The 17,853-nt window shown below is 43.1% G+C and overlaps 1 protein-coding gene across 3 annotated transcripts in view; it reads right to left on the reverse strand.

Moving 5' to 3' along the window:
* DSCAM (DS cell adhesion molecule) overlaps positions 1-17,853 on the reverse strand; it is a 647,956-nt gene that overhangs the window by 527,798 nt on the left and 102,305 nt on the right. For all 3 annotated transcript variants that reach the window (XM_056119325.1, XM_056119326.1, XM_056119327.1), the window contains exons 2-3: positions 16,056-16,373; positions 2,288-2,434 (exon numbers count right to left, since the gene is read on the reverse strand). In XM_056119325.1, coding sequence (XP_055975300.1) covers positions 2,288-2,434; positions 16,056-16,373 — 465 coding nt within the window. The remainder of the gene's footprint in view (positions 1-2,287; positions 2,435-16,055; positions 16,374-17,853) is intronic.

Genomic DNA, 17,853 nt, shown 5'->3' on the forward strand with positions numbered 1-17,853 from the left:
CTCTCTCTCTCTCTCCCGCTCTCTCTCCCTCTCTCCCTCTCTCTCTCCCACCCTCTCGCTCTCTCTCCCACTCTCTCCCACTCTTTCACTCTCTCCCTCTCTCTCCCTCTTTCTTTTGCTCTCTCTCCCTCTCTCTCTCCCTCCCTCTCCCTCTCTCTTTCCCTTGCTCTCTCTCCCTCTCCCTCCCTTTCTCTTCCTCTCTCCCTCTCCCTCCCTCTCTCTTCCTCCCTTCTCCCTCTCTCTCTCCCTCTCTCTCCCTCTCTCGCACTCTCTCTCCCTCCCTCCCTCTCTCTCCCTCTCTCTCCCCCTTTCTCCCCCCCCCCCCCCGCTCTCTTCCTCCCTCTCCCTCTCTCTCTCCTTCTCTCTCTCTTCCTCCCTCTCCCTCTCTCTCCTTCTCTCTCTCTCTTGCACTCTCTCTCTCCCTCTCTCTCCCTCTCTTCCTCTCTCTCTCCCTCTCTCTCTCATGAAACCTGGGCCTCCACTGGTTTTTCTGAATCTATTATTTTTTTGTGAACAAGGAAAAGTCAAGTGCTCAACCTTAACTATGGTTTCTATGATTTCCAGGAGGAAAGCTCAGAGTGCAGAGAAGACGCAAAAGTTTGCCCTTCAAGTCAGCAAGATGCTTATTCTGTGGGTGTCCATCAGCACCCCACACTCCCCAGACACAGCACCCCTTGTATTGGTTTACTTAGGGGAAAAAAAAGAGTCTGTTCATACAGGTTGCGACACAATCAAAGCTGTGTTCCAGTTTCCCATGAAGCAGAGGTGTCTGGTACCCAGAGGCCCGTGAGTGTTTTCTCTGCACACGTGTAACACCCGCATTGGCTCTATCTGCTGTGTTTGAATCACCTCGAGGGGTCGATGTCTCTGGAGACAGAGACACAAAACCTCACCGAGATCATTCTATTCTTACCCAGAGCTCCACTTCTCTCTCTAGGCGCAAACCCCATTGCAGTAACCCACGAAACACATCTGGCTTTGGGCAGTTAATTATGCACAGAAATGGCAGCTGTCAGCTCTCAACTCCTGGTGCCACTTTTCACCCACCCCTGCCCCTTCCCTTCTCCAGGCAGGACCTCAAGTTGTGTCTTGAAGGCCTGTTAGTAACAGGCCTTGGGTGGAGACCACCAGCCCAAGCCTGGAGCTTTCAAATGTTGCCCCCTATTCTTTCTCTCCCTAAAGCCCCAGGCTCTGACTCTTGGCTCAGCCTGATCAAAATGTCATCAGAGCACCCAAGGAGTGTCCACTCAGGAGCACTTAGGCCAAGAAATAAGGCAGATGGAAGCACGTGGACGAGTGTCCTTGGAGGCACAGTCAGTGCCCCCCAATTGGGCCTGGAATGCTTTCAGTACTCCGCGTTAACAAATGAACAAGATTAATCAGCCCAACAACCAGGAATTCGCTGTTCAATGAAGTGTATGATGCTTCAAATTCCCAGCAAAGACAGGAAAGTCAGAAGCATCCAATACCACCTCATTTATTGTAATGGGAGCTAAAGACTTAAGATTTCATTTTTAATTTGAACTTTTTAATGCTTTGATGATTTTTTAATCATCCTCGTTGTTGAGGAACCTGCATTGTCTCGCAAATCAATGTGTTGAAAATGTAGAAATGATGGGCGTGGGGTCGGGACGGTTCCTCATTTCCATAAATAAATATTTGGACACCATTCGGGTAAGATTCCAGAACTGCATTAATACACGCCTCGAACATGTGTCAAGAGCAGCAGTCCACAGCTGCCCACTGCCCAAGGGCTGAGCTTAAAAACCACGAGAAGAGACAAGCCACAACCTTCCAGCGGCCAGACCTGTGTCATTTCCAGATGCCAAAAGAGAAACTGAGGCATTCTTGTCACGTCCCAATGTGGAGCACAGCTTCCACACAGAAATACCAAGGAGGAGGTGGGGGAGGTCCTTGGAACTCTTACACAGTTTAAACATTTTAAACACGTCTTAAACATTTTATATAACACATTTGAAAGGGCCAGAACAGCCTGTGACCTCAGGGCTGATGCGGTTACAGTGTGGAGACTCTCAGTCCTCCGCACAATCGTCTTTCACCCCTACTCCCAGGAGCAGAAGCAACAGCAACACTCTCCCAGCAGGCGGCCACCCAGCCAGTGCCTTCAGAACAGGCCACTCCCCTCTGCCCAGAGGGATACAACTTGAACCATGCATGCCAGCCCCAACAAAACACCACAGTACAGCCTTTGGAGAGATTCCCGCATGTCATCTCCGTCCTCTTAGAGAGGGCTCCCGGGGTGAGCCACGCGGAGTGCAGAGCTTACCTGAGCTGAGTGAGATAGTGTCTTTCTCCCACGAGACGACGGTGATGTACACCTCCACCGAGGAGGGGATAATGCACTTGAAGACCGCGACATTGCCTCTCATGGTCTTCTGGTCCTCCACACGGACTGTATAGGGCTCCCGCAAAACTGCAAGGCAAGCAGGAGACTCAGCAAACCAGCCGCACTGTGCACCGTGAGACCAGCCCCTCAGACACTGGCTTAAGCCCCCGAGGACATCCCACTGGGATAGACTGTCCCCAACAGACACTCCTGGCGTCATCTGGGGAGACAGCAAAGCTCCTTCCCTTCGTGCTTAGGGACTCGCAATCCCAGACCATGGAAGACACCATCCACTGTGGACAAAAGTGCAACAGTTTGTCGCTCTCCTAATGCAGCTGACACTGAGCAATGGTTTCTTCTAAGAGGCAAGAAGCTACGAAACTGCTTTCCAGGCCTAACTGAGGACCAGGAAAAAATTTTCTGACCCTTAAAAAAATATTTTTATTTCAAACTGGAGAAAAGAGGGCAGGGATGGTAGGTCCCATAGATCGCACATGTGAGGCCCTGGGTTGGATCGTCCACGTCACACCCTAACCAATGTCTAAAATAAAATTACAATGGGAAACCTGGAAATCTCTGTCCTGCTGAAAGGGCTCTTGGGCTGAGAGTGTACAAGGACCATGGCAAAGGCCACCGGAAATGATGCTGTCTCCCAATACTTGGGGAGAAAATGGATTTGACAGCCCACCCAGATACCCCCAGATTCGGAGGGGCCCAGACAGCACTGGGAGGACTCTGGACTGAGCTCGGCTGGGTCCAGGGTTCACCATGAACACCAGGAGCCTTGACTCTTATCTACCACCACCCACCAGCCCCACAGTGAGGAAGACAGCTGCGCAAGGGGGCCAGTGATTCTAAGGACCATGGAGTATGTATGGATACAGACTGTGTTGTGTATGTACTGAAATGGGGTCCTGACAATAATAAGGACCATGGAGTGTGTGTGCTCCCATGGACTCTAAAGATAACATGAAGTCTGAGAACACCTACATCTCCACTGTTTTGTTTTGTTTTGTTTCTAATCAATGCAACTGTATGAACATTACAATTGCTAAGGGTGAGTGTTTCTCTCTGCTACTGTGTCCGTGGACATCCCACTCCTTCCCAGTTCGCTGCATGGGTCAGCCACCCTCCTCTGGCTCCTTCATGTTGGGACACACTGACCCATTTTGGGCTATTGCACATAAAGCTTCTATAGATGTTTACAGAAAAATCTACATAGGGACATGTACTCTGGGTCAGGACCTATGACTACAATGGCCAGAGCTAAGAGTATTTTTAAAAATTTATTTATTTTACTGAATCACCACGAGATACACAATTACAAAGCTATTCATGGTTGGGTTTCAGTCATGCAATGTCCAACACCATCCCTTCAGCGGTATATATTTCCCAACACCAATGTCCCCAGTTTTCCTCACAACACCGCCCCCCCCCCAACCCTCAGCCTGCCTCTGTGGCAGGCACTTTTCTTTCTCTCTCTCTTTCCTTTGGGGTATTATGGTTTGCAATACAAGTACTGGAAGGTTATCATGTTTGCTGACAGGTGTATTTTTTATCTCCTTTTTCAAAGAAACAGTCTATCTATTTCCCAAAGAGATCGTGTCACTGGGCACTTGCAGCCAAATTGTAAAAGGGTCCCACATCTGCACAGCCTCTGCATCTCTCGGTCAGCTCAGGGTCACTGTTTCTGATCTCGGATGACAGCCAAGTCTTTCCAACTGTCCTTCGTGCATTTCATTGAAGGCAAATCATGCTGAGCAGCTTCCCATGACTTTCAAGAGAGTTTCTCCTCTGTTCGACTCTCTCACCAAGTCTTTCCACAGTTGTTTAAACAGGTTCGCATGTTTTCTTATGATTGGGTTTTTGTATTTCTTCCTTTACGTATATATGTACTTTGAACATAAATACGTGATGGAAGAAATTTTGTCCCAATCAGAAGCTTGTCTTTTCATTTTTCTAATGTTATTTAAAGGTGCAATGCTTTACTTATGATAAATGCAGTATGACTTTTTAGACCTTTTATGGATTGTGCTTTGGGTAAAATCTTTATGATTTCTCTATATTATCGATGACAGAAAAAATTCTCTTCTGCTTCTCTTCCTACTTCTACTGCTCTTTTGCATATAAGTTTTTATTTATATCTAGGATGCATTTTGAGTTATTATTCATGGCTGATGCAAAATATGAAATGAAGATTTTTTTTGTATATAGGCACATAGTATTTCCAGTGTTATTTGTTGAAATTGTCTTTTTTAAAATTTTAAAGACTGTGGTTTACAAAGTTGTTCACAATGCAATTGTTATAGGATGTTCCAACACCAATCCTGCCATCAATGTGACCTTCCCCACCCCCCTCCCCTGCAAGCCTGCCCCTTTGGAGGGCACAAAATCATTTTATACTGTTTGTTATAATAAAATAATAAGTAGAATTATCAAATAAATAGTTCAGTAAAAAAATGGTTTGTGAAAATTCTTTTATCTTACAATGGGGTCATTAAAGTCATTGTCTGAGGATTTACTGAGCTGTTTGATGTTAGATGAACCTTTTGTTTTTAGTTGTTTTCACTCATTGAGCTTAGTTTTCTAGCTACTCTTCCATCTAATTTTCTTGGCTCCTACTGAGCTGCCAGTATTATGGAATTTGAAGGGATCACACGGTTGCAGATCTGGCCGCACACTCCAGCAGATCTGTGTACCCAGAAGTTACGTTGACCTGGCATCTCCAGAGCTCAGATGTGAAGCAGTGAAGTTGGGCAGTTTGCCCAGAGTCATCTGTGGATGTGGGTGTGGCTGCTAGGTTTCTGGCAATACGGGGTGGGGAGGAGAGAGGCTTCCTACCCTCACTCCGAGGAGACCCCAGTTCTCAGCCTAAAAACAGATGTACTTGAGGGTTTCATCAGATTGGCGTCTCTGCAGGGGTTAGTCGTGGAGAGAGAAGCTGGGCCCTTTGTACAGAAGCAGCTGTGGGGTATGAGTTTGGCAGCGGGGGCTTCGGCGGGGCGGGGGTTTGGCCCACCCCTCTCCCGAGGGTGCTCAGAGTGTCTAGTCCAAACACCTGTGTACCAGTGGGTCTGGGTGGCTTGGCTTGCCTCTCTTCTGAGATTAGTCCTGAAACGGTTGCATACTTGGCAGTAGGTGTTTATCAACCTTTTTAAATTGTGTTATCTTTGCATCTTTGCGAAAATTCAGCATTCAATATAGCTGTTGAACAATTAACAAACATGTCACATTACTTAGTCTCACAATACTTCTTCTATCTTGCATTTCCATTTAAACTTCAGGTGCAGTTTGACAATTTTTATTAGTTTATAAAAATAGGCGAAAGATTTAGATGATCTGAAGAGATACCAGGGTATAGAATGAGATTAACATCCATGGAGAGTTGATTCAGGAGGATTGGTCCATTATTGGAAGCCTGCCTCAAGGGTTAGGTGAGAGAACAGTTGGGGTACAGAAGGAACCATTATGGCAATGATGGTTGGAAGGTATCGCTCTGGATGGGAGATGTGTGCTGTATCTGTGTTGCAAACCATAAAGCCCAAAAGGAGTTGGGGGAAGAGAGAGAGAAAGGGAGGGAGGGGGAAAGAGAGGGAGAAAGAGAGAGAGAGATAGAGAGAAAGAGAGAGAGAGAATAAAAGTGCCTGCCATATAGGCAGACTGGGGTGGTAGTGTCAGGAGAGATATAGGGGATATAAGAGATATTTGTGGCAGTAAATGTACACTGGTGGAGAGGTGAGTGTTGGAACATTGTATAACTGAAACTAATCATGAAAGTATTGCAACTATATCTCACTGTAATTCAATTAAAAATTAATTTAAAAAAACAAACAGAACAAGGCTTCCGAGTTTGTATTGACTGTATAGATAATTTGGGTGAGAGCTGCTATCTTGACAATACTAAATCCTTCAACCCATGACTAAACTGTTTTCCCTTGATATACAGCCTTAATTGATGTTTGATGGTTTTCAGGATTACAGACTTTCAACTTTTGGGGGAGGTAGAAGTGTCCAAAGTGGTTTTCTGAATGCCCAGGTCTTTAATAATTCTTGGCCAAGTAGGCAGATGATCCCACGGGAGGGCTGGAAAGAAAGGGCTGCAGGAACTGCGGTTTCTGGGTTCACCCAGGCCACCCCTGCAGTGCTTGCAAGCTTCCAGGGCTACACCTAGCAATGCTTGGTGGGTGACACGGTTCTGGGGGTTGCCCTGAGTTGGCCTGATTTGACTTGTATCTTACCTGTCATACTCTCTCCAGCCCTGCTTTTTCACATTTTGAATCACTTATAGCCCTAAGTATTTGTAGGAGTTTCAATGCTATCATAATAGAGGTAAGGTAAGGTAAGGTAAAGGCCCTCCCGTTGATCGTCGATTTGCTTGAGCGGGCCCAGTAACGTCTCCATTGGAGACTTTGTTGTTACTGTGTTTGGCATATCGAATACTCTCGGTAGCTTGCCAGGCTCTCCGAGAGGGGCGGAGGAATCGAACACGGGTCGGCCATGTTGGCCGCTTGTAAGGCGAACGCCCTACCCGCTGTGCTATCGCTCCAGCCCTATCATAATAGAATTTTAAGGAATTTCTATCCATAATGTAGAGCCATGTGTGATTGTATAAACTGTCATTTTGATAAGCTCAGTTATTAGTTCCAGAGGTTTGTTTTGTGTGGATCCTACCAGATGTTCAACACTGAATGAGTATCATCTGCAAAGAAAGATAAGTGAATTTTCTCTGGATCTGGATGTATCTTACTTTTATTATTATTGTTTTTTTTTTAAATTTTGAGGTCACATCCAGTGGTACTTGGTGCTTATTCATGCATGACTCTGTGCTCCGGGCTCATTCATGGCAGTACTCAGGGCATAGTCGGTGCTGACTCATGGTTCTGTACTCAGGAATCATTCCTGGCAGTGCTCAGGGGGTCAGATGTGATGCCAGGGACATCTCGCCCCACTATCTCTCCAGTTCTACTTATTTTTCTTGCTGTATAGCACTGGCTTTAGTCTTTGGTACAATGTTGAAGACAATTGGTAAAATCTCATTTTTTGATACTATGCTTTACCTTTAGAGAAAAACACTTGATTTTTCATCAATATCATGCCAGCTATTGTAAGATCTTTGTGTTTGTTTTTTTTCTCAAATTGAGAAAACTTGCTTCCACTACTCCTAGTTTTCTGAAACTTTTTTAAGTACACATAGATGTCATATTTTGTTGAATCTTTTCTGCATTTATTGAAGCAACCACCCTGTTTTTCACATAATATAATGAATTACTTTAAATCATTTTCAGTTGCATAACCATGCTCACATTTTGAAGTTGAAGGTATTCCTTGTCAAGCTGCATTATCATTTTCATATTTTTTGGAGTCAATTTGCTAAAATTTTCATTTGAGATTTTTATATCTCTATTCATAAGATACTTATCTGCAGCTTTTTGCTTAAAATTTCTTTTTGTTCTCTTCCTTTAATGTCATGATAATATACTGATCTCATAAAATGATTTGCAAAATATTGTTTTATCTTGTTTTCTGATAGAATTTGTATAGAAATTTTATTTCTTCTTTAAATGCTACAAAGAATTAAAATTTGAAGCCATTTGAATCTGGAATCTCACTGTAGGATTATAGTTTTTTTTATTACAAACACGAGTTATTTTATGTCTGTAAGTTTACTTAATTAATATTTTTAAAAAATTATTTGGCACGTAATACTGTCTAAGGATTTTTTAACTATTTTTAACCATTTAATATCATTGAATTTGTTGTATACACTTGTTCTTAATAATCTCATTATAATTGGAGTACCTTTAGAGTAATAAATGATATAATAAAAGAACCTTACTATTTTGTATGCCCATTTATTTATTCAAAGCTTTTTCACAATTTTTTCATAATTTTTTTCATATTTGTTAAAGAAAAAAATTTCAAGGAAAGATAAAATCAAACCACTGGATCATGAAGATGTATGTATCTACAATGGAATATTATGCGGCTGTAAATTATAAAATCATAATTTTATAATCATCAAATTATAAAATCATGCAATTTGCTGCAATAAGGATGGTACTGGAAGACACCATGTTAAATGAAGCAAGTCAAAAGAAAGACAAACACAGGATATCACTTATATGTGGTATTTACAGGAACTGGATGAGGGAATACAATGATTTAAAGGGGGAAGCCTAGATCCCCTTTGTTTCCAGAATTTTGGGAGGAGAAAGAAAAAATATAGAGTGAAGGGGAAGAATAGAAGAGATAAATAAGAAGCAATGGGGGCAGGGGTCAAAGGAACTCAGGTCATAGGTGGAGTTAAGGAACGAAAAAGCTAAATATCCAAACCACAGAGTCAACAAGACTGAAATCACAAGACCCAAACTTTAATTACCAGATTTGAAATATGCCTGTCAAGATGGCAGACTGGGGCTTGTGTGGGGGTTGGAGAGAGAATCCGGGAAGACTGGTGGGGGAAGTTGACACTGATGGTGAGATTGGTGCTACAACTAATTTTGTAATTCATGTTGCTTTAATAAAGTAGAATTTGGGGAGAAAAAAAGAAAGAAAATCATATGATTATAACAATTAATGCAGTGAAGGAGTTTGACAAGATCCAATATACACTCATGATTAAATCCCTCAACAAAATACGGATAGAAAGAAATAAACAAAATAGGTGGAAAATTATTCTCAAGTAAATAAAGCCTATCTATAACAAGTCCATAGCCAATACCAATCTTAATGGTAGAATGGTGAAAAACTGAAAACATTTCTATTGAGATCAGGTACAAGGGAAGGGTATCCACTGTCTCCACTTTTATTAGATATTGTATTAGAAGTCCTAGCATCAGTAATCAGGCAAGAAAAAGAAATCAAAAGGAACCAAATTGAGAAAAAAAAACAGTCATATTATCACTCTTTGCAGATGGCATGATAATATATATAGAAAACCTTAAAGGATTCACAATAAAAACTGCTAAAAACAATATGCCAAAACAGTAAATTGGCTAGCTACAAACAAAAATTGGTTTCATTCCTATATACAAATAGTGAATCAGAGGAGAAAGAGAGAAAAGAATTTATCCCATTTTAAAAGTGTTCCAAACTATCAAGTACATAGAAATCAACCTAACAAAAGAGGTGGGAAATCTATTACATGGAAACTTTAAATCTCTCAAGAAAGAGGCAGGAGGAAAACCTTTAAAAAAATTTATGCTCAGGGCTGGAGCGATAGTACAGCAGGTAGGGCGTTTGCTTTGCATGCAGAAGACCCGGGATTTGATTCCTGGCATCCCATATGGTCCCCTGAGCACTTCCAGGAGTAATTCCTGAGTGCAAAGCCAGGAGTAACCCCTGTGCATCACTGGGTGTGACCCAAAAAGCTTTATATATATATATATATATATATATATATACATATATACATATATATTCTCATGGATTGGAAGAATACATATTGTTAAAAATGATCATCCTATCTAAAATAACATATAGATTCAATGCAATTCCCATCCAAATTCAGATGACATTCTTTAATGAATTAAAATAATCACAAATAGTTAAAGCCAGACTGAAAAATAAGAACCTGGGAGGCATCTTATTACCTAACTTGAAACTAAATTATCAAGCCATAGTGATCAAAACAGTGTGACACCCGAATAAGGATAGACTCTCAGACCAGTCAGTGGTTTGGCAAATCCAGATAGATAGATAGATAGATAGATAGATAGATAGACAGACAGACATAAATTTTTGACAAAGGAGCTGTGAGCATGAAGTGGAGCAAAGACAGCCTCTTCAACAAACATTACTAGGAAAACTGGATAACCACATGTAAGAAGTTAAAGCTGTATCCATATCTCACACCTTACACAAAAGTCAAAGACCAGGCGGTCAAACCAGAATCTATAAATTACATTGAGGAAAACACAGAAAGAATGCCCTGAGATTTGGACCTCAAAGGTGTCTTCAATGATAACGATGTCATTGGCAAAGACAACAGAATAAAAAAGTAAGCAAATGAGACTGCATCAAATTAAAGAGTTTCTGCATGGCAAAAATAAAAATAATAATAATGGGCTAATACTAAAATACATCTAACTGAATGGGAGAAAATATACACACTCAACACATAAAATAAAGGGTTGATATCCAGGATATATAATTATTTAAAAAGATCAATGAAAGAAAATCCAAAGCCCTATCAAAAAATGGGGAGAGGAAGTGAATAAGCACTTCTCTGAGGAAGACTAGGAAGATAACCAACATGCACAGTAAAAAAAAAATGCTCATCATCGCTTATGATCAGGGAAATCCAAATCAAGACAACAATGACCTGTCACCTCACACCAGTGAGAATGGCACAACTCAAACATACAGGAAACAACGTGTGTTGGCAGGGAAATAGTGAAACAAAAACACACTCATCCCCTGCTGGTGGGAATGCTATCTGGTTCAACCTTAGGGAAAACTATGGATGTTTCTCACAAAACTAAAAATTGAGCTGCATAATACTCAACAACCCACTTCTAGGTATCTACCACAAGAACACAAAAATATCCATTCAAAGGGACATATGCACCATTATTTATTGTAGCAATTAATATAATAGCTAAGATGTGGAATCAACCAAGGTGTCCAACATAGGAGTGGATTATGAAGATGTGGTACACTAGACAGTAGGTGTGCTATGCCATCAGTGCTGTAAGGAATGATGAAATCACACAATTCACTGCAATGTGGATGGAACTGGAATATATCATGTGAAGTGAAATAAGTCAGAAGGACAAACACAAGGATGATCTCACTCACTGCAGTGTACAGAATATCTAGGCAAGCCAGTGCCAGGTGTGAAAAAAGGAATTGTCTGTATTATCCACGAACCCAGAGTTTATGGAGGAGAATGATAGAGAAGGAGCGAAATTTAAGGAGGAAATAAAAAGTGGAAGGGAACTAGTGGGGAGCAATGCTCGGAGCCCTGGATACGTCTGTAGCAGAAGTGGTTTGGCTACATGTACAATCTGCAAAAGCAGCAACACTGGAAACATGTGGTCCAAACTACAACTGTCGCACTGTCACACTGTCCTCCCGTTGTTCATGGTTTTGCTCGAGCGGGCCCAGTAATGTCTCCATTGTGAGACTTGTTGTTACTGTGTTTAGCATATCGAATACGTCATGGGGAGCTTGCCAGGCTTTGCCGTGCAGGTGAGATACTCTCGGTAGCTTTCTGAGCTCTTCAAGAGGGGTGGAGGAATCAAACCTCGGTGAATCAAACTACAACAAATGTGACTGTCAGGGTGGCAGGCTGGCGGGGAGGGAAACTGGAGACACTGGTGGAGAAAAGCTGATACTGGTAAGGGGACCAGTGCTGGAAACTATGCCGAAAACTCAACTAGGAATGACTTTATGAATCCTGGTGCTTTCGTAAATATTTTTACATAATAATTTTTAAAGTTTTACAATCGTTTAAAAGAAATAAATTAAAAATTGAATATGCATCAATTTTTATTTCTATTTAACCTCAATGGAATATTAATATAATTGGGGTTAGAGAGCTCACTCTAAGGACTGAGATACACACCCTGCATGGGCTGCTGTCCTGCGCTTGATCTTGGTCCCCCAAACACTGTTCTGGGTCCTAAGACCACTACTTGGCCAGAGCCAAAGCTTCAGGCCCACACTCCAAAACTCTGTCCCTATCTCACACAGGACTAACCCCCTGGGGAGGACGTGCCTCGAATTTTAATCTCATAACCTAAAGAAATTGAGTCCAATATGCACACCATTATTCACTGCTTCATTCAGTACAATATATAAGATACGGAATCAACCTAGTTGTCCGACAACAAATTAATGGATTAATGTTATATAGACATAATGGAATGCTACGTAGCTGCAAGGAATGATGAAAATCATGCAGTTTTCTGCAACCTGGTTGGAACTGGAAGATATCAGGTTGAGTGAAGTAAGTCAGAAGAAGAAAAAGACAAATACAGCATGATTCCAATTATCCAGAACATAAGACTACCGGATGAGAAAATTTACTGTAGGGAAAAGGGGAAGCCGAGATCTCCCTTGACCCCAGGGTTTAGAGAGGAGACAGACGGAGAAGAAAAAAAAATCAAGGGGGGAATAAAAGAAAAAGAAGTAATGTGTGAGCAGGCACCAGGGCTTCAGTTATCTGGGTGATATGGGTGACGGGTAGAGCCAAATACCCAAAACACAGACCCAACAGAACTGAAAACATGAGACCTAAGTGGCAACCACTGGAACACTGCCATGTGCCTGTCAAGGTGACAGAAGGGGGTGAGGCTGGTTTGGGGTGGGGAGGAAATCAGGGAACATGGGTGGAGGGAAGTTGACACTGGTGAAGGAATCGGTGTTGAATTATTGTATGCCTAAAACTCAACTATCAGTAACTTTGTAAATCATGGCTCTTTAGCAAAAATAAAATGAAATAAATTGGGGTCCAAAATAAAAAACTAAAATGCATCTAATATAAAATTATTCAGATTCTTGTTTAAACGTAATGGAACATTTTACACTTGCAATGGAAATTATGATATGACCTTTTTGCTCCGAGATACTACTGCTGTATTTTTGTCAAATATTTTATAGTTTTAAAATAATTGCTAATATATAAGACATATTTGGGGAGGGTAGTGGGGGCTAGAGAGAGAGCACAGTGGGTAAGGCTCTTGCCTTGCACATGGCCAATCTACACTCTATCCCCAGTCTTCCTGACCCCTGACAGGAGTTATCCATCAGCACAGAGGCAGGAGTAAGACATAAGCACCACCGGATGTGGCCACCCCCAAAAAAGAAACAAATTTTCGGGCCAAAGATCAGGTGAGGCACTTGCCTTGCTCATGACTGGGTTTGGATCCCCAGCACCACATAAGGTTTCCTGAGCATCACCAAGAGGGAACTCAAAGCTCAGAGACAGGAGTGAATCCTGAAAACTGCCAAGTGTGGTCCAATGCTCCCCAGTAACCCCAATACATATTACTAAATAAATCACTATCACTATCACTGTCACCCTATTGTTCATCGATTTGCTCGAGCGGGCACCAGTAACATCTCCATTTGTCCCTGTCACGTGCTAGTGTAGCCCGATGGGATATTGGGGGCTTTTTCAGGGTCTGGGGAATGAGGAGCACCACTGTTACTGTTTTTGGCATATCAAGTATGCCATGAGTAGCTTGCCAGGCTCTGCTGTGTGGGCGGGATACTATTGGTAGCTTTCTGGGCTCTCTGAGAGGGATGGAGGCTTTTGAGGCAGTCTCGAATCACCTTTGCAGGTGTTCCCAGTCAGGCATATATGCAGGCAGGTTATACTCAGTAGCCTGCTGGTTTCTCTGAGAGTGAGAACTAGAGGATAAGAGGTCGCTTATAAACATATTTTATACATAATTTCAAAGACAGCATGGTTTTATTGTTTGTTTGTTTAATCACTTAACTTTATAGGGTTTTAGATAACAGAAGGATGACTCATTTCTCTGACACACTTTGTTTTCACTCTTCTTTGCTTGAGTAGACCCAAGACTCTATCCACTGTTACTTTTTCTTTTGATTATCAGACTTAACAATGTCTACTCATTCAGTCCAGCTGCAGATGAATTCTTCCCATTTTTGTGTGCCCTAAAATGCCTGCAAGTCACCTTATTTCTGAAAGACACATCCACTGGGCATAAATTTCTCCATTTACAGCTTGCTTACTTTGCAAAGAGACATGAAGGATAAACCTTCTCTTTTAGCTCACACCAGATGTTCATGAAAGTCACTGAAAACTCTTAGGAGTAAGAATTCTCTATACAGCTAAAGGAGTGATTATCCTTTTGACCTCATGGATTGTTCCAGGAAAATCTCAGCACCAATGTGAAGAAAGATAAAGCCAGATTTCAAACATCCAATAAATGATACCCAGTAAATACGCTTATTATAAGAAGTAAGATTAAATGAGAGAAGGCGCTTCACGTGAGCCAGTGTAAGTTCACATTGACAATAAGGATCACGCAAAGACTGAATTCATCTTTGGTTGGGCCTAGAAGTCAGAACACCAGCCCCTAACCTTCAGAGCACATATGCTTAGGAGAAGGAAGGGGAGAGAGGTGCTAGATGAGAACATGTAGCCCCTCCACCCTTTCAAAGCTTTTGGTGACATACAAAACCCATCCTAGGACCAGTGTAGAAATAGCAGTTAAAATGGAGTGTAACCATTTAATTGATTTCACAGAAAATCAAGGACAGAAATAGCAGATTAACACACGTAAAAAGGTGCTTGAAGTCCGGGGTTGTTCTATGTAATGCTTTGTAGATTAGGAATCCGTGTGTAACACATCATTATTTGCATGTTCGTCCTGCCAAGAAAGAGGCCTTCATGCCATGGCCCCGCTTGTCACCCCTCACGCCCTTCTCCACGTTAAAAGTGCTTTATTTTAATTATTTGCGGTATCCATTTTGCCTATCTCTTGATTAAAGCAAATTTTTTTCCTTCCTCTCTTAAGTATAATTTGGTGCAGATCTTGAAACTCACAAGCATGTCATGGAGATCAAAATATAGCTAGGAAAATGACTAGCTGGCAGAATGAGTCAGCCTACTGTTTGATTGCCGACATCAAAGAGCTCACGGGCAGGGCTTCAGAAGCGCTCCAGCTCATGCTCCTGTTGTGATATCTTCAAGTGGCACTTTCTCACTTGCTGCCAGAATGATTTCAAAGCCCCTCCCCCAGCTGCCTCCTGTGGAAGACAGCACTCAAAGTCATCTCCTCTGCCCTGCCTTTCCATGATGTCAGTCTACCTAGTGCTTGAAAGTCGGGAATTGAAAAATACAAGCATATACGACCCCGTTTGCTAACAAGGTCTGGCTGTGACTTGGTTTATTCGGAGCTCTGTGAAACTGTATAGAATGACACACTGTGTCTCATTTTGGACGTCTGTGAATCTCCACTGGCCATGTTCCAAGGTTAATGGGTAGCAATTAAAAAAATTGTAGAGTCTGGGGCCAGAGGGATAGGACAGTAGATAGGTGCTTGCCATACATGCAGCTGACCCGAGTTCAATCCCCAGCATTCCCGATGGGTCCTTGAGCCACACCAGGAGTCATCCCTGAGCTATAGGAACAGGAGGAAGCTCTGGACAAGTTATAGAGTCTGGTGTTACAAAGAACATAACCACATCCGGATTATTATTTTTTTATGAAACATTCTAGCTACAAGCAACATAGACAAAACTGTTAAAAGAGCCTTTTACATTTCCCAAGAAAAATAAGACCATGAGACAGGCTGTACTGCCTTTGGTTTCTTCTGTCTGACTCAGCATCTGCTCTGACACAGTGGGTGGCTTCATTTCTGGTCAAGCCCTCTCCCTCCCTCTCTCCCTCTCTCTCCTCCACCCCTCATGCTGCCCATCTCTAGGATGGGGTGCAAGGTGGGAAGTAGACATGCTGGGCTTGACACACTGACAGTTTAAGTCCTACTAGCAGTTCTTCAGAGACAATACATTTGCAGATGTGTTGAGACTAAACCCACATGAAATTACCCAGTTTCTACTTCCAGCAAAACTGGGCCCTCTGGAGCTTCCCATTCTGGAAAAATCCACTAACAGGGTTTACTGGCTCTTGTGGGATGTAATTTCTACCTCCGTCGCTGCCCTCCACACCACCATGCCCCACCACCCACAGGCAAGCATAGAGAACTTGACACCCCGAAAGTGTACTTACCAGCCTTGATGTGGACATCCTGACTTCTAATTTTCCCTGAAGGATTTTCAGCTGTGCAATAATAAGTATTATCATGGATTAAGGTACTAAAGCTTGAAGGAGGGAAGGGGAAAATCTGGAGAGTGCCGTTGGGGTGGACGTGGCGGATCGCGGGGACATCGTAGATCTCCTCGCCCGTGGCTAGGTACCATCGGAGAGACACAGGAGGGATCCCAGCGGCGGGGCAGGGCACCAGGGTCCCCGTGGTGCTGGCAAAGACTACCTCTTGCAGAGATGCATTGACAAAGTAGAGGCTGGAGTGAAGGTCCTCAGGGAAAACTGTAAGAGAGCAACACAAGAATCGATCAGTTCAGTGCTGTGTGGTATGGAGGTGACTCAGACATAACCAAGGAGCTCAACTAGGACCGACTCATTCAGAATCACCCTGTAGATGGGGAAGGGAGGCAGGCATGTGAGTTCTGGAAACAAGCTCCCACCCTCAAGTCCTATCCAGGGCCGGATGAGCACAGCCTCCCTGGCTCTTGAATTTGGACAGTCTCTACTACTGAACCACAGTAGACTTGGTGTTCAGTGGTTGTCTTCACTCTCTACCTGGACCATCAGCCCAAAGAAGCCTGTCCTAGTGGACCCTGGATCATCAGCCCAAAAGAAGCCTGTCCTAGTGGCCTGCCCCATTCCTTAGAGCAGCATTTCTCAAACTTTGTCCAACCACCACCTAGTCTGCTACCTTGGTCCCTCCCCATTCCCGTTGTTTTCATCTCTACCACCCTCCAAGAATATCCGAGGGGCCATATGCACCCCCTTGAGAATGCACAAGAGCTCAGAGCCACACACTCTGGGCTCAGGAGGACAGGTCCGTGACTAGGATTCAAGTGCTCAGGCTGGAAGGTACAACAAACTTTATCTTTCTTAAATAAAATTAGTCTGTTTATCCAGTGACCAGCCACCACCATGCTGAGACCACTCTCCGCACACATGAAGGTACTGGCAGAGGGACAAAGCCACGCGGGTTCCGGGGCCGAGATCTCCAAGCCTACTCGAATTGGAGTCGAGCATCCTCCACCCAGATCCTCCAAATTCCAGTAGGCGGGGGTCACACCCACCATCTGGCCCCCTGGCGCCGTGTAATCCCATCAACGGCCAAGACTCAGAGACTACAAAATGCAGATCCCAGAACCGCGCGGCCACAAATGCGGCCGTGCGACATCTTATCAAAACATCTTTTTATGATATCTCATTATCTCATTCCTACTCTGGACAAACTTGCAGGCTATTGAATATAGCCTGCCCACAGGGCAGAGTCTGGCAAACTCCCCGTGGCGCACCAAATATGCCAAATACCAGTAACAATGATGGGTCTCATTCTCCTAAAGAGCCTTGAATATAATCTCAGGGCTAGGATGAGGCCTGCTCAAGGCAATCGATGAATAACAGGATGATGAATGAATGATGAATGAAAATCCAGTGACAAACAAGGCCATATGTGAGCACATAGAAAATTATGTTAGGCTTTTAGAAGACTGTGTCTGATAAACAGTGCATTTTTAAAAAATTTTTATTAGTGAGACACCATGAGGTATAGTTGTAGACTTACAAATTTTGTGCTTGGGTTTCAATTATACAATGATCAAATACCCATCCCTCCACCAGTGTCCATTTCCCAACACTATGGATCCCAGTATCCCTCCCGCCCACCCATTCCCCTCATTCCACCCTGCCTCTGTGACAGGGCATTCCCCTCTGTTCTCTCTCTCCTTTTGGGTGTTGTGGTTTGCAAAAGAGGCATTGAGTGGCAATC

Source organism: Sorex fumeus, unplaced genomic scaffold (genome assembly GCF_029834395.1).
Source record: "Sorex fumeus unplaced genomic scaffold, SorFum_2.1 ptg000041l, whole genome shotgun sequence".
Classification (NCBI taxonomy): Eukaryota; Metazoa; Chordata; class Mammalia; order Eulipotyphla; family Soricidae; genus Sorex; species Sorex fumeus.